Below are 23,044 nucleotides of genomic sequence, written 5' to 3' on the forward strand. Positions count from 1 at the left end.
GTATCAAGCATTTTGACAGAATTATGGCCCCTTTTATACTTAGATAATTGAACATTTTGCTTAAATTGCCATAACTTCTTTATTTATGATCACATTTGATTCATACTTTGACAAAACAACACTTACCTGACATACCACAATGCACTCCACCCAAAACCATCCCACATGCCCCCCCCCCCCCCCAGAATCCCCCCCCCCCCCCCAAAGAAAAATAATTATTTAGTTTTTTCCTTATTTTTGAAAGATCATCTATTAAATGACCACACACCCACATTATACTCCTCCCCCCCTCCCCCCCCCCCTCCCCTGTCCATGATGGCTTACGTATATACTGCCAAGCACTCAAATAGTCGAGCGCGCTGTTCTTTAACAGCTCTTGTTTTATATGACGTCTTATTGTTAAACATCATTTGACATTATCAAAACATGATTATTTTATATGTTGTGTTAAAAAAACATTTAAAAACCATTAAAAATACAGCAATATAAAAATGTAGATAATAAATATTTTCCATATTTTGATTAAGGCATATGCCAAAATGTAAATAAATTATCAAAAACAGATGACTAATTATTTCTTACTATCTTTTAGGATAAATATTCTAGTGAAAAAAAAACATGTTCATGATCATAATAAAGATTTGTATGTTGTTAAGATATGAAACTTTAACTCTGTTAAGAAAAAAGTGTGAAAAATCAAGGAATCAAAGATCATGGATGATAAAATACCTTGACCTTGTCTTTTCAGGGATGGGGTCACCTGTTGAAGGTCAAGGCTTACTGGAAGGAGACGGGCTCCCAGGGCGACAATGAGGATATCAAGCCCAACCTCAATGGGTTCTCCTCCATGAACGGAGCTGCTGTATTCCCCATGAACCAGCTACTTCAGGGCTCCTTGATGGGGCTGAATGGGCTCTCCCCAGAGACAGGCTTCCCGTTTATGGGTATGCTCTGAATCTGATAGTATATGAGCTGTGCTGTGTGATAGATAGGGGTTTAATGCATGTGCCTAAAGTTATGTTTAAGATTAGCCTTTGCAATCTACCGTGTCATCTCTCGTCCGTCATTGCATTGGTGTGGAGTTATTTTATTAACACCTCACCTCCTGAACCACTGGGCAGATTTAAATGAAACTTCACAGGAATTATCCTTGGGTGACCCTCATTCAAATTGATTTTAATTGGGCGTTAAGTGTTGTCCTAGATTAGCCTGTGCAATCTGCACAGGCTAATCAGGGACAACACTTTCCACTTCATTGCAAAAACCCAGTTTTAGGCTGAAAGTGTCGTCCCTGATTAGCTTGTATGGACTGCACAGGCTAATCTGGGATGACACTTTACAGCATTAAACACCCCTTTCACAGAGTACAGCTAAAATATTCTCATATGAAACAGCAAGGCCTAGAGGTTTGGTATTTGTCATGCAACATTGTATGGTGGTCCTCTGCCAAGTTACTTCCAGTACTGCCTTATGAGTTTCAAACTGACCTCTTCCTTGGGGTTTCATATTTTTCCCAAGGATTCGGTATTTGGCATGTAACATCATATTGGGGTCCTCTGCAAAGTTGTTTTCAAAGCATGCCCCTTGGCTAAAAAAATGGCCTTTCTCTCTTGTTTTTGTTTCCCTTATATGTAAACAAGTAAGTGAAAACTATATGGGTCATGCTCTGTGAAAAGGGGTTTAATGCATGTGCGTAAAGTGTTGTCCCAGATAAGCCTGTGCAGGGACGATAAATGTTGAGTAGCATCATGCAATGATCGTGTACCAAATTGGTTCAAAATCATGCCCCCTGGGGTCAATTCTCCTCACCCGTGGGTAACTTTTTGTTTTTATCCTTCCCGTCACTTATACAGATGTTTGGTATTTCTTATGTATCATATATGAATGGTCATCTTGTGAACACTATAAAGTCATATGTTTTTCCCCATCATCTTCAAACTTTCTCAGAACATTAATTAGAATTATATAATTGCATGGTTTCTACAATGGTTATGGAAATACCACACAAACTGCGTTTCTTCATATCTGAGGGGAACAACCTGGCGGTTCAGGCCAACTTGTTATGTTTCTGATTTTAAGTTTTGAAAGTTGACTGAACATGCATTTTCAAGGTTAATTTGTATGCAATGGCTGTTCAATGACTTGATGAATGCATTAATGTAACATGTTATTTTTTATGTGCATTTATATCTGAAATGACTCCCCTTGGCCATGTCTGTATCAAATATTTAAACTTTGAAGTCTTTCCCTATAGGTATAAGCTAATGTAAAAACAACAACGTGGGGTTATTATAATCAATAGGACAATATAATGTTCCCTTCAGGCTTGCAGCACTAAGTATCAAATGAAGTGTTTTGCTTTTTGTATGCACATTACAAAATTCAGTGTTATTCTAGCTTGTGTTTGCTGAACGCCATCCTCTAATTGTAAATTTTAAAGGTCTCACATGTACGCGCTTTGGGTTACTCTATTCTATAAATATATGATTTTTATGCCCCCCTTCGAAGAAGAGGGGGTATATTGCTTTGCACATGTCGGTCGGTCAGTCTGTCGGTCTGTCCACCAGGTGGTTTCCGGATGATAACTCAAGAAAGCTTAGGCCTAGGATTATGAAACTTCATAGGAACATTGATCATAACTCGCAGATGACCCCTATTGATTTTGAAGTCACTAGGTCAAAGGTCAAGGTCACGGTGACCGGAAATAGTAAAATGGTTTCTGGATGATAACTCAAGAACGCTTATGCCTAGGATCATGAAACTTGATAGGTAGATTGATCATGACATGCAGATGACCCCTATTGATTTTCCGGTCACTAGGTCAAAGGTCAAGGTCACGGTGACCCGAAATAGTAAAATAGTTTCCGGATGATAACTCAAGAACGCTTATGCCTAGGATCATGAAACTTCATAGGTAGATTGATAATGATTGGCAGATGACCCCTATTGATTTTCAGGTCACTAGGTCAAAGGTCAAGGTCACGGTGACCCGAAATAGTAAAATGGTTTCGGGATGATAACTCAAGAACGCTTATGCCGAGGATCATGAAACTTCATAGGTACATTGATCATGACTCGCAGATGACCCCTATTGATTTTCAGGTCACTAGGTCAAAGGTCAAGGTCACGGTGACCCGAAATAGTAAAATTGTTTCCGGATGATAACTTAAGAACGCTTATTCCTAGGATCATGAAACTTGATAGGTAGATTGATCATGACATCGCAGTTGACCCCTATTGATTTATAGGTCACTATATCAAAGGTCACGGTGACCAGAAATAGTAAAATGGTTTCCGGATGATAACACTAGAACACTTATGGCTAGGATCATGAAACTTCATAGGTACATTGATCATGACTCACAGATGACCCCTATTGATTATCAGGTCACTAGGTCAAAGGTCAAGGTCACAGTGACAAAAAACATATTCACACAATGGCTGTCACTACAATGGAGAGCCCATATGGGGTGCATGCATGTTTTACAAACAGCCCTTGTTATAAAAGTTTCCGTTTTTGTTCGATTGTTCCTTTGGTTTTTCTTGAAGTGTGTGTTTTAATGTAATCCAAAGAGCAGATTTTTCTGTCATAAAATTTTGCAGAGGACCTTTAATCCTTTACTACTTACATATGTATTTTGACGCATGTCTCTTGAAAAGTTAAATTTAATTAATGACCTCTCTTCCTAGATTCAAGTTTTAAAGGCTTCATTTCCAACCTTAAGATACTGATGAGCAGCAAACAGCGTAAAATCTGAACAGACTGCAAGTAACTTGCAGGCTGTTCTGGTTTTATGCTGGTTGCAAAAGCCATTTTCACTTTCCTTCTTACGGGGGAAAGTGTTAATGCAATCCAAAGATGATTTTTTTTCTGTCATAAAGGAATGCAAAGGACCTTTTAGAGAAGCTGTTTCAATTTCAACTTATGCTGTTTCCTATTGTTAGGGGTGTTTGCAAATTCAGAGAAAGGTGAATGCTCCATTCATAATATCCCATTCTGAGAATGCATGTGCATAAAGTGTCATCCCTGATTAGCCTAATCAGGAACAACTTTTTGGGCTTTAAATTGATTCCAGACTGCACAGGCTAATCTGGGATAACATTTACGCACATTTATTAAGCCCAGTTTTTCCATATTGATGCTAATATTACTGCTATCCTTGTTGCAGGATCGTTACTAGGACAGCTTGGTGGGAAGATGGAAGAGGGCAATCCCCTCTACAAGCACGGTGTCTGCAAGTGGCCAGGCTGTGATACAAGCTGCACTGACATGAAAGCTTTTACCAAGTAAGACTCGTCTGAAAATAACTAATTATGGGCCAGTCTTGTTTTTGTGGGGGTCAAGTTTGGGGCTGAAATTCTGCCCATTGCCAATCTGTTAAGTATTTTTTTCCTTAATGACTGCTGAAAATTTCAGATTGAAGGTTGCCAATATATGTTGAAATGTTGTGAATATAATATTGAAAACAATTTTCTGAATTATTAAGTATTTCTTAGTACTTATCGAAAGTGTAAATAACGTCCTAAATACTTTAATGATATGCCCTTGTTCTAAATGTTCAGTTAAAAATTGCAATATCGTGTTAATATAAATTTAAATGATTTCTCTGGGGTTATAAAATTTATTCATGTTTCATCTGGTATTCCAGATATCAATGCATGAGATAAAGTAGTTATACTTTAGTAGTTACTCGCAGGCTGTTCTGGTTTTATGCTCTTTGCACATAGCCATTTTCACTTAGCTTCAAGTGGGAAAGGGTTAATCAGCTATCCCAGGACAGGTTTGACTGTTGTGTGGCTGTTGTCTAAGTGGGAAAGGGTTAATCAGCTATCCCAGGACAGGTTTGACTGTTGTGTGGCTGTTCTCTAAGTGGGAAAGGGTTAATCAGCTATCCCAGGACAGGTTTGACTGTTGTGTGGCTGTTTTCTAAGTGGGAAAGGGTTAATCAGCTATCCCAGGACAGGTTTGACTGTTGTGTGGCTGTTTTCTAAGTGGGAAAGGGTTAATCAGCTATCCCAGGACAGGTTTGACTGTTGTGTGGCTGTTTTCTAAGTGGGAAAGGGTTAATCAGCTATCCCAGGACAGGTTTGACTGTTGTGTGGCTGTTTTCTAAGTGGGAAAGGGTTAATCAGCTATCCCAGTACAGGTTTGACTGTTGTGTGGCTGTTTTCTAAGTGGGAAAGGGTTAATCAGCTATCCCTGGACAGGTTTGACTGTTGTGTGGCTGTTTTCTAAGTGGGAAAGGGTTAATCAGCTATCCCAGGACACATCTGATTGTTGTGTGGCTGTTTTTCAGACACCTGACTTCTGAGCACATTCTGGATGACAGGAACACCGCCCAGGCTCGAGTCCAGATGCAGATTGTGTCTCAGCTCGAAATACAGGTAATTTCACAGAATCAATCAAAATCAACGTCGCTTTGGTAAAATGGGTTTTAATGCCTTTGCGGAAAGTGCTGTCCCAGATTGGCCTGTGCAGTCCCCTCGGGCTAATCAGGGACAACACTTTCTTCTTAAATTTGACTTTTGCTAAGTTGAGACTTATTTAAAACAAAAAAGAGCAAAAAAAGGGGAAAGTATCATCCCTGATTAGCTTGTGCAAACTGCACATCACTAATTGAATAGTGGTGAGCTGAATCATACATTTAATCATATTGCCAAACAATCATGACAAGCAAAGACGATGCAATGGTTAATTTTTGTAAACTAATTTTTTTTGTGTAAGTGTATATATTTTTTTGTAAATTAGATTGTAAATTAGTTTATGTTAACTGTTTTCTTATGTTTAATGATATCCTGATCATGGGTCTTTATTCATTAAATAAAAATTTAGTTAAAGATCACTTACTATTTTGAATTTTGTATGACACCTTTAACCAACAAATCATTTATCTCGTCAAGAGAGTGGAATGATTTACAACCTGCATATGTTTATGTCCAAACTATTAAAGGGGCCTTTTCGCGTTTTGGTAAATTTACACAATAAAAAAGTTGTTTCAGATTCGCAAATTTTCGTTTTAGTTATGATATTGTGAGGAAATAGTAATACTGAACATTTACCATGCTCTACGATATCAATTATATGCATCTTTTGACGATTTAAAAACCTAAAAATTATAAAGCTTTGCAACGTGAAAAGATTGAATAATTTGGAAAATTCTGTTGTTGTAGTTAAATTTTTTGAATCTGCAAGGATTTTAAAGTATAAAATACATCCTCCATTGTATGAGCACGGATGGTTGAGTGGTCTAAGCGGTAGACTTTTAAGACTCCTGGGGTCAGTGGTTCGAGCCCAGTTGAAGGTTGCTTTTTTGTCTTTATTTAATTGTATTCTTGTTTTTTTTTACTGGAGCTTTTTAGATCCAATGTTGACATTTATCAATATAAAACATTTAATGACAAACTTCAATACATGTGTACATGCAAAAATCTGTTAAAAGGCCCCTTTAAATGAAATAATCTTACTTTATCAAGTCACTTAAAATTGTATTAAAGGGGCCTTTTCACAGATTTTGGCATGTTTTGAAGTTTGTCATTTAATGCTTTATATTGATAAATGACAGGCTAATCAGGGAAGACACTTTCCGCCTAAACTTGATTTTTCCTAAGAAGAGACTTTTTAAAAAGAAAAATATCATAAAAGCGGAAAGTTTTGTCCCAAATAAGCCTGTGCGGACTGCACAGGCTAATCAGGGATGATACTTTACGCAAATGCCCTGTTTTCCCAGAGCATGGCACAAATAAATGATCTGTGAGTTTAGGTGGACATACAGTGGTTAGGGCAGTTTCAACAGTCTAGATTCAACTTTCACATCTATTCCTTCTGTAAAGCAAACCCCTGTACAGCACTCCCCTTATAAAACATTGTCTTTATGATTAGTTTATGATCAAGAATGACATACAGGACATAAATAAAAGTCTGGCATAAAATCCAAGCCGTTAAATGTTCTTATGAAATTTTGCTGACAGTCAGGTTTTGATTTAAGTATTTGATCTGTTCCTGTATATTAAGATGATGTACACTAAATATTTGTTATTTAGGCCAGCTTTAAAAATTCTTTTGTTTGGCATAACCCGACCGACCCACTAAAATCGGCCCGACTGAATTTGTTTTTGTTACTTTCCAAAAAAATAATTTCTTTGCTCGCCGAAAATTCTTTCCGCTAAATTTTTCCTTTCGGCTTTTTATCCTTTCCGGTTATTTGGGTCATTTAATTGAATGCTCTTTCAAGGATATCTAGAATAGCAATGAACAAAACGTGTACCGGTATTTATTTGAGTTGCCTATTTATTTTACATATGCATATGCGATTAAAATAGACTTTAAATACAATTAAACCGTTCCTGTTTTTCTCGTATCCCTTTAATTAAAATACGCTGCTGTCATTCAGGATAGTTTGAGAGTAAAAAACAAATTAATTAATTATCACCGTTCAATTTAATTCGGCAATCGGCAGAGATGTGTAATATTATTGCCATATAACTAATCATTTAATTATCACTCTTTAATTCAGATCAGTTAATATTTGGTAGAAAGATAAAAAGTGGTCAGCTTAGAAATATTTATTGACGGGTATTAAAATATCACATTTTTGTTTAATTTGTTTATCTCTTAAAACGACTTTGCGACCAGCCGCTATTTTGAAGGCAGACTGCGATGTTAAATGTGTATTCAAATTATACAACATCTGCGCATGAATGACCCAATATTATCCGATAGCTCCACCCTTTCTCACTTTCATTCGACAATGTCATGTCATGTCATGTGTAAGCAAGCTCAATGTTGATTGGCCAGCTACCATGTGCACTTCAATAACAATAAGGTCAAGCGATGTCTAATTAGGTACAGACCGGGTTTCGTTAACTGTTCGAATAACACTTTCATTGAAACAAAGAGACTAATATAGAAAAGCAGTCCGGATTAAAATGGCGGATGTTTGCAACAAAATTTTTGCAATTTAGATTTTTCTTGAGACAAATTCTCAATATTTTCGCAAACGACAGCGCGAGCATTGCGAACATGTTGTTATTGGAATAAATGCTCACTATTACAGGGCTCGCGCTGTCGTTCGCCATTTGCGAAAATATAGCGAATTTGGCTCAAGAAAAAAATAATTTGCGAATATGCTAATATCTCGATAGATTTCATTAAAACATCCGCCATTTTAATCCGAATTGTTTTTTTTAAACTATTTTTCTCTTTGTTTCCATGAACGTTTTGAAGCGCATATGGTAGCTGGCCAATCAACATTGAGTTCGCTATCGGGTAATATTGGGTCATTCATGCGCAGATAATGGAATACACAGTTGATATTGTCGTCTGCCTAAAATATAACGGCCGATGGCAAAAGTCGTATAAAAAATAATCAAGTGAAAAGAAGCGTAACACTCAATAAATTATTTTTAAGCTGATCACTTTACAACTTTGTACCGTCTATCGATCTGAATTAAAGGATGATGATTAAATAATTTGTTACATGTCGAAGATGTTACACCTTTCTGTTCTTGATTGAAATTAAAATGTTATAATTACTTTGTTGTTTTTACTCACAAACTATACTATTGTAAAGTAATATGTCAACCAAATAGTATATTAATTACGTATTTGCTAGGTAACTTGTTTTCATTTTCTGTAGTCAAACGATATGCACGTTTTATTTCATGTGCAAAATGCATACAATTTTTTGGACTCTCGTTTTCGGATAAAGTATTTTTCGTCGATTATATTATAGTTTCGATGTTCTTTATACAAAAAATAGACTTACAAATACACGTGCGGTGATACGGACGGTGCAGAAAAATCTTTACCAATTTCCTTTCATGAGGCAGAAGACTTGGAGCTTTATTTTTAGTTTGGTATATGTCGGAGTTCAATGTCAGAAAAAAAAATACTAAAAAAAATAAAATCCCTACCTACCTACCCACCCAAATTTACCTGGGTCGGGTTATGCCAAACAAACAATTTTTTAAGGATGGCCTTATTGAACGTTTTTATGATGCACATGGCATTTTTCCTGTTGCATACATAAGCAATACTGTCACATTCCTAAGTACGGTTTGCATAAAATCGAGACTAAAGATAATTGTGTGGCTGTAAATAACAAATGCTTGCCTAATAATAGAATCAATTTTGTTAATAAATGAGTAATAAGTATTTGTAATTTGATATTTGCCTTCTGCTTTAACACTTTACCACTTGATACGTATTTTGACGCATTTGTAGTCCCTTAGAAGAAAGTTACATTTAATTTAAGACCTTTCTTACTAGATTCAAATTTTGAAGGCTTCAATTCCAACTCTGAGATACTGATGAGCAGCAAACAGCATAAAACCGAAACAGACTGCGAGTTACTCGCAGGCTGTTCTGGTTTTATGCTGTTTGCACATTTGTCATTTTCACTTTGCTTTTGAGTGGGAAAGGGTTAAATAACAGGATAAGCATAGTATCATGCTATAGGTTAAAAAAAGGGTCGAGACCATTCATTTGGCACCTTCACAATTGAAAATTCTATGTAAACGTAATAATACCTAATATATCCTCAATGTTATGTGTTTGTCATTTGTTTATTATAGAGGTACGATTAGGCTGAGTATTTCAAGGCTGCTGATTTAAAATTTAAAATGACATGTTGCTTTTTAATGTCTAAATGAATCAATCTCTTGTTTGATCTCATATAGTGAGTCTTTTTATATTTAAAAGAAGGTGTTTAGTGGGGTATGCATGTCATATGAAACTGGTATGTCAACGGATTTTGAATAAATGTTTGTGGTTATTTGAAAAGTTGATTAATCATGATCGTTTATCAGATGACTAGAGTTTCAGATTTTCATGACATTATGAGGTGTACATACACCCACACTCTAGGCCACACATAAAAATACATCCTTAAATTGATTAGTAAATATATGGAAAATGGGACTGAACATGCATGTAAAAAACTGCTCCTTTTCTGTGAAAGTACGCTGCACATCCTTTATGAATAGGTAGTAAACTTACAGGGTATTTTATGGATATTTGCTAAATATCATTTTGTACTTTTTTGTTCAAAAAGTATTTTACTGTTGACTGATCAAACATGAAAAGTGTTGAATGCATCAATTGTCTGCGTCAAAGAAATTTAATGTTTAACATGTACTTTACACCAAAGGCTGTTGACTTGGATGAGATGTGTGTCAATTTTCTGTATAATTGTGAGAAAATTCCAGACAATAGTTTTCTTTATTCTTAAGTAAAAAATTGTTGGTGAATACCAACCCTGTATCTTTGGTTTATATATTACCAAATTATTTTTACAAAAGCTTCCCTAAACGATAATGTGTGCTGCTTAGCAATAAAGCTATGTAAAACAAATAATCTATTCATGCATAATTATAATAAATATGTCATTATAGACTGTTAGGATGAGAAAACACTGTCATGTGTCATTTTGACACTTTTCGCTGACGTAAAAAGGAAATGAGCCATGTTGATGACAAGCGAACAAACAATTTAAGTCATCAAAATAAAGACAGCTGCATAAACATTTAACATTTACATATCATTAGCACACTGGCCTGTTTGAAGGCTTTTCTCTAGACGTCTCACCACAAACGTGATTACCATTGTTTCATGTCCCACTGATGTCATTTATATCCGTGGCTTGTCAGTGGGAATAAACAATAAAACATTGCTTTGCTACAAACATATCATCCGTCTTCTCTGTCTTGTTTACGATTATGCTTTCCGTAAGCAGATTTTAACTTGTTGCTTCTTGTACAAAACATAAAATAGTGAAATAAACTGTGGTGATTAAATTTTTGAATAAATGAATAAATATAATTAATATAATGCCAAAACAACAGAGGTAGATAATTTCAACAGAGAAAAAAATCTCAAACAATATCAAACTGTCCAAAATTATAACCTCATTAACTGTTTGTGTTAAAAAAAGCTTAATTGCCAATTGTTCATGAAACTTGATGAGTGTACATGTGCGAATCCTATCTGGGATGACATCCAAACTTAGTCTTGTTCGGTCAACAACTAGGTCAATTTTAACAAAAAAGCTTGTGCGAACTCTCAAGAAGTCACATTTCTTTGCGAAGTCTTCAGGAACCTTGCTCTGGACATTAATTTTGTTCTAATGAATTTTCTTTTGAGTGAGATATTGTTCCTGTGCATTAAAAAACATTGGAGCCATGAGGCAGGGCATTTTCCTTTTGTGGCTATAGTAAAACCAATTGTACATCTAGAAGTCAAATTTTTTACCCACTCATGGTAAAAGTTGAAAAGAACAATACAAAATTGTATATCTGTTCATGATTAAAGAATGGTTGTGGTTTGTTCAACATGGCAGCCAGGTGTTGGGGAGTTTCCCTTATATATTATATGTATTAGTCTTTTTAAAACTTGTTGTGAACACTTCTTTTTCAGAACAGTTGTTAACCCGTTTATGCCTAGTGTCTAGAAAAAAGGCCTTGGCAAACAGCATAGACCAAGATGAGACGCCGCATGATGCTGCTTCACATCTTGGTCTGTGCTCTTTGTTTAAAGGAATTTCTGTATAAATATTCTAAATATAGTAATAAATTATATATACTAGACATCCCTAATTTTGGAAATAAATTGATCCAATTTAGAAGGATGGGAGAGTCCACTAGGCATAAATGGGTTCAGTTTGTGAACTCTTTCAAACCTGCAACCCTTTGAGCACCATCAGTATTATTCACTGATAAGGCGATGGTTGGTTACATTCCTTCTTGCATCATATTTTAACAAGGTATATAGTTGATTGATCAGTAATAGGGCAAAAAACTTATAATTCGTTTACCACCACAAATTTGCAAATCATTGAACCAATTGTCTGACACATAATTTATGTTGCCCCAATCATGGTTGGATCAGCTATTTTATTATTATTTTTCCATCTCTGCATCCATTAGACATTTACGTATATTGTTTCATCTTGAAATTTATGACAGCTGGAATAAGATACATAAACCGATAATGTTTTATAAACAAGTATACGAGATGTTACTTAATGCAATTTTGAAAATCTCAGGACAAAACACAAAAAAATATCGTTAAATTGCTTTTAACAGCTTCTTTTAATTGATCTTCAAACAGAATAGGGGGGGGGGGAAATGGTGATACTTTTTATGATTGTTACCTACATTTCATAATAATGCAACACTTACAAAAACAAGTAATGACCCAAATCCCAAATTTCTTTTGAAATGCTACCGGTAATCAACAGAGGGAATGTACTCATAAACAACTGTTTTTGTTTTCACATTTGAAATTTTAAGTACTTCATAAAAATGTATACAGAAAAAGGTTGGTGCAAAACTGTTTTAAATTCCTTAGGTATAAATATCATACTTTTGCTTGAACTCTTGAATTTTGAAATAATCATATATAATGAAAATTATGGACCAATAATCAAAATATATCTTTAACTGCTACTCAAAGTAGACACAAAATAGATACTGATGTTTGCTAGTTTTCATAGAAATGATTCAGTCTTTTTTTCAATTTTAATTAATCCATCTTCATTCGTATTTGATAACTTGTTTCCAAAAACATGATTTAAAGTCTACCAATAAACTAGTAGATAAAAGCTGATTTAAAGGTTTTACTCCTCAAACAGTGCATTTCTTGTAAGTATTTATTTTATGCTTTTTGTGCTTTACATGAAAATATCACTGATTTATAATCCATCAGAGACAATTTACAGTGAATATTATTGTTATTTTCATGTTTTAGTAAACATCTCTTTCAATGTTCCTTAATAAATACAAGAAGTACAAGGGATCATAGATGAGTATATCTCTAGCATTTGACACACTGGAGAAGGACAGGAAAGGCAAGGAATTCTGGGGCAAGAAATGAACTTCCTGTCCAAGGGAAAGCACTCTAGAAACCTTTTGTCAATGTGATAAATTAATAAATGCATACTCAACATTAGTGAAATGATGTAATTATGATGGCATGACCTTATGATTTCCACATGTTTTCATAATTTAAACATTTTTTTATAATTACAAGCATTTAAACAAAAAAGTCTTTTTTAAGACAATGCTTTTGCTAAGAAAGAGATTATGTCCAGGCCCAGACCCCATTGGACAAAGGAGCTTACAAGGAAATGCTAGGTGTCCTGATTTATTTATAATAGAGAGCTAATGGCTCATTTGCATAAGGTAAATAAATGTATTTGACACAATGGTTTATGGATTGTGAGGACAAATGATCAGATGAAATTATAATTTGAGCATAAATCATTTTTAAGAAAGGGAAATTGACACAATTTATTGAGTTTTAACATTTTTGAAATGCTCTTGATTAGGAATTTCACTACAAAATTAACTTTGAGTTTAATAATAGCTGTATCCCATATAAGCATTCACTTCATTTCTCACTTCGTTTTGTTGGAATATTTGCCATTGTCCAAAGTATTTCAGTCATTTTGACAGTTCATCTATAACAGTTTGTTTGCCACAAAAGACCAGTTTTAAGCACACCTGTTTTGAATTATGCTGCATAACATAGACATTTATAGAACCCTTGTTATGTTCACAGTGTGCTATGTGAAGACCATGTCACATTGTTAAATGTTGTTCCAGGTACCACAACATGGTGGTTAGCAACATTGCATATTTGTCTCGAGCTTTGTGTATTTCTCCATTGCTCTGTGTTTCATATTTTTTCAATGCCCAGTGTTTTACATTTCTCCCATGTTCTGTGTTATTTCTCCTGTGATCTGCATTTCACATTTCTCCTGTGTTCTGTGTTTTATATAATATTCCAGTGCTCTGAGTTCTCTCAGTTGATGTGCTCTGTGTTTTAGTTGACATACTCTGTGTTTCAGTTGACATGCTCTGTGTTTCAGTCTTCACTGCTCAGTGTTTCAGTCCCCCATGCTCTTTGTTTGAGTTTCCCATGCTCTGTGTTTTAGTGTCCCCTTCTCAGTTTTTCAGTCTCCCATGCTCTTTGTTTCCCATGCTCTGTGTTTCAGTTGATTGCTGTGTTTTTGTCTCTGGTGCTCTGTGTTTCTATCTCCGAGGCTCTTTGTTTCAGTCTCTCCTGTTACGTGTTTTATTTGATGTGCTTTGTGTTTTAGTTTACATGCTCTGTGTTTCAGTTGACATTCTCTTTGTTTTAGTCTCCCATGCTTTATGTTTTAGTCTCTTGTTTCAGTTGATGTGCTCTGAGTTTTAGTTGATGTGTTCTGAGTTTCAGTTGATGTTCTCTGTGTTTCAGTTGACATACTCTATGTTTCAGTTGACATACTCTATGTTTCAGTTGACGAGGGAGAAGGAGCTCCTGCAGGCCATGATGCAGCACCTGCACATGCAGCCTCACAGGCCTGAGGCAAAGATGCGTGAGCCCTCACCACCAAAACACAAACATGTATGTAATGGACACCCTGTTTTCGTTTAAAGCTGCTCAGATGAGTTAACCAGCAACAAGTTTAAGCCACAAAGGGAGAGCATGTGTGTTTATTAAACACAGCTTCTTCTTTATTAACTATTTTAATACAGGGAACAAACTATTTAAATTACTGAAAGTGTAGTTTGATAATAATGTTATTTATGGTGTCTTGTAAAAAGTGTTTTAATTTGGTTTTAAATATGCTTTCGTAAGACAAACTTACAAATGTTTCAGCTCTTAATTATTTTGTCAAAGACTCATTTCAAATCTCTAGTAAAGCAGGATATTTTCTAATAAAATATAAGTAAATGCCAGTATCAAACTACAGTCTATTTACCTTTTCAGTTGCCTTGTGTTCCCATCCCATCCAGTAGCCACTCTACCCACAAACCTGTGATCTCATCCCTACCCCTAATGTCCCAGAAAATGGGCCCGAAAACCCCCTTACTGAGCCCCTCAGTGTCGACCGGACTACCTCTCCTAATACTTCCCCCTCAGAGCCCTTTGTCCTCGACACCTGTCAATCAACACTCATCTTCCCAGCCTACCACGCCCACTAGCGCTGGGCTCGGACCAATGAGAAGGCGTGTCTCTGACAAGTGTAACCTTCCAATATCAGCCGGTATGTTCTCTTATTATATTACTAGTATTCCCCTGAATGTTCAAGAAATGTTCATGTCCAAAGTCAAACATTGTTTTAAAAATCCAAAAAATTGAGATCAAACAAATATGCACAAGTTTATGAATCTTCGAACAACATTAAATCAATCAACAGTAATTTTTACACCAAGTTACTCCTTAATATATCACTTTAACTGTAGTCACATAAAATAAGTATTTTAAATTTGCATTATATCTTACTGTATTTGCATATAAAAAACTGATACCGGTACTAACTTTTCTCTTTTTTTTCAGAAATCCAAAGAAATCGTGATTTTTACAAGAACACAGATGTGAGGCCACCATTTACATATGCTTCTTTAATTAGACAGGTACACTTTTTTATTTAAATTTCAAGAGCTATTATCGAACTTAGAATTAAATGTATGTTATAAAATAGAAGATCAAACAGGACTGGAGGTTCAAAAACAATTACTTAAGTTTGCGTAGACCAATCTTGATGTAACTTAGAATATAGGAAGCTTGCGTGGGGACCTGTGGTTGTAATTGGGGTAGTCAGGGAAAGGTCAAGGTCACTGCTACTAAAAATACAAAAAAGTTTCTACTCAATGACATCAGTGACATTAGGTAGGATTGATTGATGTACTTCACTGAAATGGTATTGGTATGTTATTTTATTCAGACCTCGTCTGCGATTGAATTTGGGGTCAGTTTGGCCAAGGTCAAGGTTATTCTAAATTCTTAAAATATAAAACCAGGTTAACAGGTTGTTTCCTGTAAATAACTTGAGTTTTGTTAATGAAAATCTCGATAAAACTACATCAAGCTTAGGCTCTAGATTAGGATTTCATTTTGGGCTAGTCTGTTCAAGGTGAAAATCACTTTTACTATAATATAGAACCTATTCTGCTCAATAACGTCAGGTTGGATGGAGTTATTTGCAGATCCAGTTTGGGATAGCATTTTGGGCCAGTCAGTTCAAGACTGAAGTTGTATGTGTTGGTAGCTTACATGCAAACATAGCTTAAGGCTCCATTTTGGGCCAGTCAGTTCAAGACTGAAGTTGTATGTGTTGGTAGCTTACATGCAAACATAGCTTAAGGCTCCATTTTGGGCCAGTCAGTTCAAGACTGAAGTTTAATGTATTGGTAGCTTACATGCAAACATAGCTTAAGGCTCCATTTTGGGCCAGTCAGTTCAATACTGAAGTTTAATGTATTGGTAGCTTACATGCAAACATAGCTTAAGGCTCCATTTTGGGCCAGTCAGTTCAAGACTGAAGTTTAATGTATTGGTAGCTTACATGCAAACATAGCTTAAGGCTCCATTTTGGGCCAGTCAGTTCAATACTGAAGTTTAATGTATTGGTAGCTTACATGCAAACATAGCTTAAGGCTCCATTTTGGGCCAGTCAGTTCAAGACTGAAGTTTAATGTGTTGGTAGCTTACATGCAAACATAGCTTAAGGCTCCATTTTGGGCCAGTCAGTTCAAGACTGAAGTTTAATGTATTGGTAGCTTACATGCAAACATAGCTTAAGGCTCCATTTTGGGCCAGTCAGTTCAATACTGAAGTTTAATGTGTTGGTAGCTTACATGCAAACATAGCTTAAGGCTCCATTTTGGGCCAGTCAGTTCAATACTGAAGTTTAATGTATTGGTAGCTTACATGCAAACATAGCTTAAGGCTCCATTTTGGGCCAGTCAGTTCAATACTGAAGTTTAATGTGTTGGTAGCTTACATGCAAACATAGCTTAAGGCTCCATTTTGGGCCAGTCAGTTCAATACTGAAGTTTAATGTGTTGGTAGCTTACATGCAAACATAGCTTAAGGCTCCATTTTGGGCCAGTCAGTTCAAGACTGAAGTTTAATGTATTGGTAGCTTACATGCAAACATAGCTTAAGGCTCCATTTTGGGCCAGTCAGTTCAAGACTGAAGTTGTATGTATTGGTAGCTTAAGTGCAAACATAGCTTAAGGCTCCATTTTGGGCCAGTCAGTTCGATACTGAAGTTTTATGTGTTGGTAGCTAACATGCAGACATAGCTAAGAGCTCCATTTTGGGCCAGTCAGTTCAAGACTGAAGTTGTATGTGTTGGTAGCTTACATGCAAACATAGCTTAAGGCTCCATTTTGGGCCAGTCAGTTCAAGACTGAAGTTTAATGTATTGGTAGCTTACATGCAAACATAGCTTAAGGCTCCATTTTGGGCCAGTCAGTTCAATACTGAAGTTTAATGTGTTGGTAGCTTACATGCAGACATAGCTTAAGGCTCCATTTTGGGCCAGTCAGTTCAAGACTGAAGTTTAATGTGTTGGTAGCTTACATGCAAACATAGCTTAAGGCTCCATTTTGGGCCAGTCAGTTCAATACTGAAGTTTAATGTATTGGTAGCTTACATGCAAACACAGCTTAAGGCTCCATTTTGGGCCAGTCAGTTCAAGACTGAAGTTTAATGTGTTGGTAGCTTACATGCAAACATAGCTTAAGGCTCCATTTTGGGCCAGTCAGTTCAAGACTGAAGTTTAATGTATTGGTAGCTTACATGCAAACATAGCTTAAGGCTCCATTTTGGGCCAGTCAGTTCAATACTGAAGTTTAATGTATTGGTAGCTTACATGCAAACATAGCTTAAGGCTCCATTTTGGGCCAGTCAGTTCAATACTGAAGTTTTATGTGTTGGTAGCTAACATGCAGACATAGCTAAGAGCTCCATTTTGGGCCAGTCAGTTCAAAGTCTCAATTAGTAAAGTTTTAATTGAGACATTTTTCAAAAATCCTGTATGTAGCAAACTCACATGCAGACCTAGCTTTTGATTGTGCATTATATAAGTAAATATTACATTAATTACTCATACTTTAAAAACCTGGTTTCGTAGAGTTGCCATGTTTCTTGTAACTGTGTAAAATCATGCTGATATTTATGATTTTTGTTTCATATATAAGACGTGATGAATATGTGCTATTAAAGTCTTATGTGTGTAGTGTTGTCCCAGATTAGCCCTTGCAGTCCTCACAGGCTTATCAGGGATGACTTTTTCTGCCTATACTATATATTTTGGCTAAGAAGATGCTTCCTTACAATAAATACAATAAAAACATTAAGTGTTGTCCCTCATAAGGCTCTGTGACTGAACAGTTTATTGCGACCAGAACTTTCCACACATACATTAGGCCCAGTTTTCTCAGATTGTGCTCTTACATTGTGTTTATTTTTTGGTGGTTTTAGGCAATAATTGAGTCTGAGAACAGGCAGTTGACATTGAACGAGGTGTACCAGTGGTTTCAAAACACGTTTGCATACTTCCGACGTAATGAGGCCACATGGAAGGTAAATACTGGGCTCAGTTAAACCTTTCCCACTCAAAAGCGAAGTGAAAATGGCTGTGCAAACAGCATACATCAGAACAGCCTGCAAGTAACTCGCAGTCTGTTCAGGTTTTGTGCTGTTAGCTGCTCATCAGAATCTAAGGTTTAGAAATGAAGCCTTTAAAACTTGAATCTAGTAAGAAAGGTCTTTAATTAAATTGAACTTTCTAAGGGACTACAAATGCGTAAAAATACGTATCTTAGTGGTAATGGGTTAAACCTCACTGTTGTGTAAAGATAGAAGTGTTTATTACAGACATGTTCATTAAGCAGATATTTGCATGTTAGAATATTTTAACCATGAATGGTTGTTTTATCAAATTAATATGATTCAATGACTAACAAAAGTATTTCACAAGTTTGAAGTTTGGTTTTAACATCTTTGCTGCACATACTTGAAGTGATTTCAACAATTTTATAAGAAAATATTTGTAAGGAAAGATGTTGGTGTTATTAATGTCAATATATTGCTGTAAACCCACTAAATATGTCCAGATAAAAGATCAGTGATCTTTGTATGGTGTTCTTTCTCATATAATTGCAACTGAACGTCATTATTATGTATGTCTACTGTACTTTACCATGTATTATGACATCTAATTTCAATTTTAAAAGTTGTTGGGCGTTTACTAAGACACAGCGCTATTTTTACTTTCTTTTTTTTAATCCTCCATTTTGGCACCACAAAGACGTTTGTGCTTATTCATGATTGCATAATAAGTGGTAAAGACGTTGTGTGTTTTTCATTGTTCAGAATGCAGTGCGTCACAACCTGAGTTTGCACAAGTGCTTTATGCGGGTGGAGAACGTGAAGGGCGCAGTCTGGACCGTGGATGAGGCGGAGTTCTACAAACGACGACCGCAGAAACTCACTGGGTAGGCTTGCTTCATCACGCTGTGACTGAGCCAAGCTTGTTCTGCAAAAACTGGGTTTAATGCATGTGCTCAAAATTGCCTCCTAGATTTGACTGTGCATTTTGCACAGGCTAATCAGGGTCAACACTTTCGCTTTTGTGGTATTTTTCTTTTAAAGGTAGTCTTTTGTAAGCAAAATTCCAGTTAAGGTTGAAAGTGTTGTCCCTGATTAGCTTCTGCAGACTGCACAGGCTTATCTGGGACAACCCTGAAGCAGATGCATTAAGCCTTGTATTCCTAGAATGAGGCTCAAAAAGTCTAATTAAAGATATTGTGAAAGCTTGTGTAAAAACAAAATCCTATTCTTTTTATAACAGACAGCAAAATTTACTTTCTATCAAGTTTCATTGTAGTTCATCTTGTGGATAAAACAGTTAAAGGTGTGGTTTTTTTAACAGTTATGTTTTATAGAGAATGTTTAATTTATTTCTTTGTTATAGCTTCAAAGTTAAGTCCGATGTATAATCTGGTATAGACAAAAAAGCTATTCTATATTTTTGTTGTAAACTTTTTATGATATTGAATTATGAAAAAGTATTTTTGTGTGTCTCAGTTATTAAACAAAATATTTCATATATGACCAACGCCATGCAAACATTGATCTTATGCTTTATGGTGCAAACATAGGTCCTGATCAGCCTGCTCATCCACACCAGTCACCAAATGAGACCTCTAAGCCTTGTGTTACTGTATAGTGGACAGCTTTAATTCCTGGCAAGACTGCGCGACTGCGCAGGCTGGTCTGGAGTTGTATTGGCCGCATATAAAATAAGACCCATTTAAGCAGAAAGCAACTGGTATATCTGTATTATATTTCAGAGCTGTTTCCAACAACGTCTCGTTTGGAAATGATGGAGGGATTTACAGCGACGCACTTAATGCCAGCATACGGGTAAGATATATCAATGATATAAAAATGTGCCTTGCTCTGTGAAAAGGGGGTTTAATGCCTGTGCATAAAGTGTCGTCCCAGATAAGTCTGTGCAATCTAAACAGAAAATAGGAATTCAACAACAACAACAAAACTTGTGTAAATAAGAAACTTAGAAACCAGGCCAGGTTTGTATGATGTTGGGTTCAGAGAGGTTTGACATCAGTATAGTTGTCCCCTACCGGTGAAACCGGAGGGGACTTATTGTTTGTGCTCTGTGTGTCCGTCTGTCAGTCAGTCAGTCAGTCTGTGGGTCACACTTTTCTGCATCCTGCGATAAAAGTTCTTATATTTTTTCATGAAACTTGAAACATGGATAGATGGCAATATTGAGATAATGCACGTTTATTTAATTTTCTTCCTATGTCAAAAATTCTGGTTGCTATGGCAACACTTTTTTTTTTAATCTGACAATGGTGGAGTTTCACTGATAGGGGACCATATTGCTTGACAATAGCCATGTTATAAATGATTTTCAATGAAAGTATTATTATATGCTTTATCTTTAAACATGTAGGGAATGACAAATGACATTAACATATGAGCCACATTCTAGTAAAAAATCGTCCCAGATTAGTTCATTCCGGATGGACTGAACTAGACTGGATTTTAGTTTTGAGACAAACTTAAATACAAAAAAATCCATAAAGGCGGGAAGTGTCGTCATGGAATCTGGACTGCAACATGAGGACACTTAACGCACATGCTTTATTCACAATTTTCCAGAACTACTTCAAATATGCAAAATTTGTGAAATACGAGACAACAATGGCCGATTCAAATTTAAAGTTATTTTAATAATCTGCTGACAAAGCTAAAATGGAGAATAATCCCCGTCAGCCCATGGTGATTTTGAATAACTCTTTCAGTGCTGGAACTGAATTTTGAAGGCCTTTGCAAACAGTTTGGATCCAGATGAGACGCCACAGAACGTGGCGTCTCATTAGGATCCAAACTGTTTGCTATTCTGATAATATTCTTTGAAAAAAATCGAAGAAAATACTAATTTTAAAAATTCAGCAGACGACATTTAAGCAGACGACAAAAATTCCCAGCATGCAAAGGGATAAGCAAGTAATTAGTCTTCTGTCCCAGTTTTAGTTGGACTTTGGGTTCCTTTTAACTTTGATCTATGATGAAAGTTCTAGATTTTAAGCGGTTTACTTTGCGTTTTGTACTGTTGTCACCTTACTTTAAGTACGATATAATTGGCCATTAAATAAAGAGCATGCATCTAGTTAACCTGATGATTTGGCTCTATAATGTTTACTGCTACATTTTGTAAGCAAAGAATGGCATAATAATGGACGATATATTACAACTGTTTTGACAGATTTATGTTGTTTCTGATTTACTTGCCATTGTTGTGTACTTTTTGTAAGCATTAATTTCAGCCCAAGGTTTGAACTTGTGCATATTAATATGTGCCTTGCACATAGCTTACATCCTGCTTTTTTTAAATAACATTTGGAAGACATTTAAGGCTTGTGCAGCTCAAAATAAATTCTATTTTGAAAGACAATGTTTTCTAAATAATGATAATGCAAAGAGTCGTGACAGCTTTAACAATTATTGTTTAACGAAATTAAAGTGTTTTTTTGGGTCAATGGAAAAACTTGAACTTGTCATGAAACAGTTATTTGGAATATTGTGATATTTAGCCTATTAAATTAGGAATATTGTGATATTTAGCCTATTAAAATTTGGAAAACATTTTAGCATATGTCTGAAGTCAAAAGTGTCTTCATCAGTATACAGCCTTAGTTGTACATTCGTTATTTAATGCTATCAGGCTTTCCTGCATCAAAACGCAACTTTATTGCCAATGCATTAGCCAAAATTTGTCAAATATGCCTTGTCTGTTATTTAACCCTTTCCCCCATAAGAAAAAAGGGAAAATGGCTTTTGCAACTAGCAAAAAACCAGAACAGCCTGTGAGTAACTCACAGTCTGTTCAGGTTTTATGCTGTTTGCTGCTCATCAGTATCTAAGGGTTGAAAATGAAGCCTTAAAAAACTTTTATCTAGAAAGAAAGGTCTTTAATTAAATGAAACTTTCTGAGGGACTAAAAGTACCTCAAAATACTTATCTAAGAGGTAAAGGTTTAACTTCTTAAACTTAATTAGTTGTGACGGTATCATCATCTAACTTTCTGACACTGTTTGCATGTATAAACTTGACCAAGTTTGATAATGAACCAAAACCACTGGTAGCTCTAATAAATTGTTTCCTTTGAGTTATAAAAAAAAATATACTAAATTACATTTTTGTGCCCAGGGAACTCGAATAGATTGTTTCACATCATCTACAAACTTGTTCATATCTTTGTTGGCCTTAATCTTCGCCAAGTACGATAACCAGCGATGAAGGTTGTTGTTGTTTGCAGGCCGCCATGGAGTCTGGTGGCAGTATAATGGGTCAGCAGATGACCAATGGCTATCTGTCCGAGGGTGTAGAGGACCTCTCAATGAAGAGTTACAACAGCAGCGCCAGCTCTCTAAGCAAGCCAGGATCACCTAACAGGTAGGCTTACAAGAGAAAGGTGAATTGTCTTGCTCCAGTGAGTTAAGTACATTATAGCTCTACTAATGGCACTTATTTAAGTGACCCATTGTCGGTGTTACAGTAAATGTTGCTGGTCGTAACAAAATGTACCATTGAATCCTACCAAAACTCTAATTGTAATGAAGTAAGAATTCTATAATTATCACTCTGAAAATCACCTCAGTTGGTCTCTATGAAACTCGGGCATAGAGCATGTGCATAAAGTTGGGTCCCAGATAAGTCAGTGCAGTTTGC

The 23,044-nt window shown here is 35.8% G+C and overlaps 1 protein-coding gene across 2 annotated transcripts in view; it reads left to right on the forward strand.

The window, feature by feature from the left end:
* LOC127859477 (forkhead box protein P1-like) overlaps positions 1-23,044 on the forward strand; it is a 45,987-nt gene that overhangs the window by 14,929 nt on the left and 8,014 nt on the right. For both annotated transcript variants that reach the window (XR_008039410.1, XM_052396908.1), the window contains exons 3-12: positions 749-944; positions 4,170-4,287; positions 5,298-5,385; positions 14,282-14,389; positions 14,756-15,032; positions 15,326-15,402; positions 18,260-18,361; positions 19,154-19,275; positions 20,134-20,206; positions 22,632-22,768. Coding sequence is in view for 1 of the 2 variants with exons in the window: in XM_052396908.1 (XP_052252868.1) it covers positions 848-944; positions 4,170-4,287; positions 5,298-5,385; positions 14,282-14,389; positions 14,756-15,032; positions 15,326-15,402; positions 18,260-18,361; positions 19,154-19,275; positions 20,134-20,206; positions 22,632-22,768 (1,199 nt within the window). In the remaining variant the exon portion in view is untranslated. The remainder of the gene's footprint in view (positions 1-748; positions 945-4,169; positions 4,288-5,297; positions 5,386-14,281; positions 14,390-14,755; positions 15,033-15,325; positions 15,403-18,259; positions 18,362-19,153; positions 19,276-20,133; positions 20,207-22,631; positions 22,769-23,044) is intronic.

The sequence above is a fragment of the Dreissena polymorpha genome, chromosome 1 (genome assembly GCF_020536995.1).
Source record: "Dreissena polymorpha isolate Duluth1 chromosome 1, UMN_Dpol_1.0, whole genome shotgun sequence".
NCBI classification, from domain to species: domain Eukaryota; kingdom Metazoa; phylum Mollusca; class Bivalvia; order Myida; family Dreissenidae; genus Dreissena; species Dreissena polymorpha.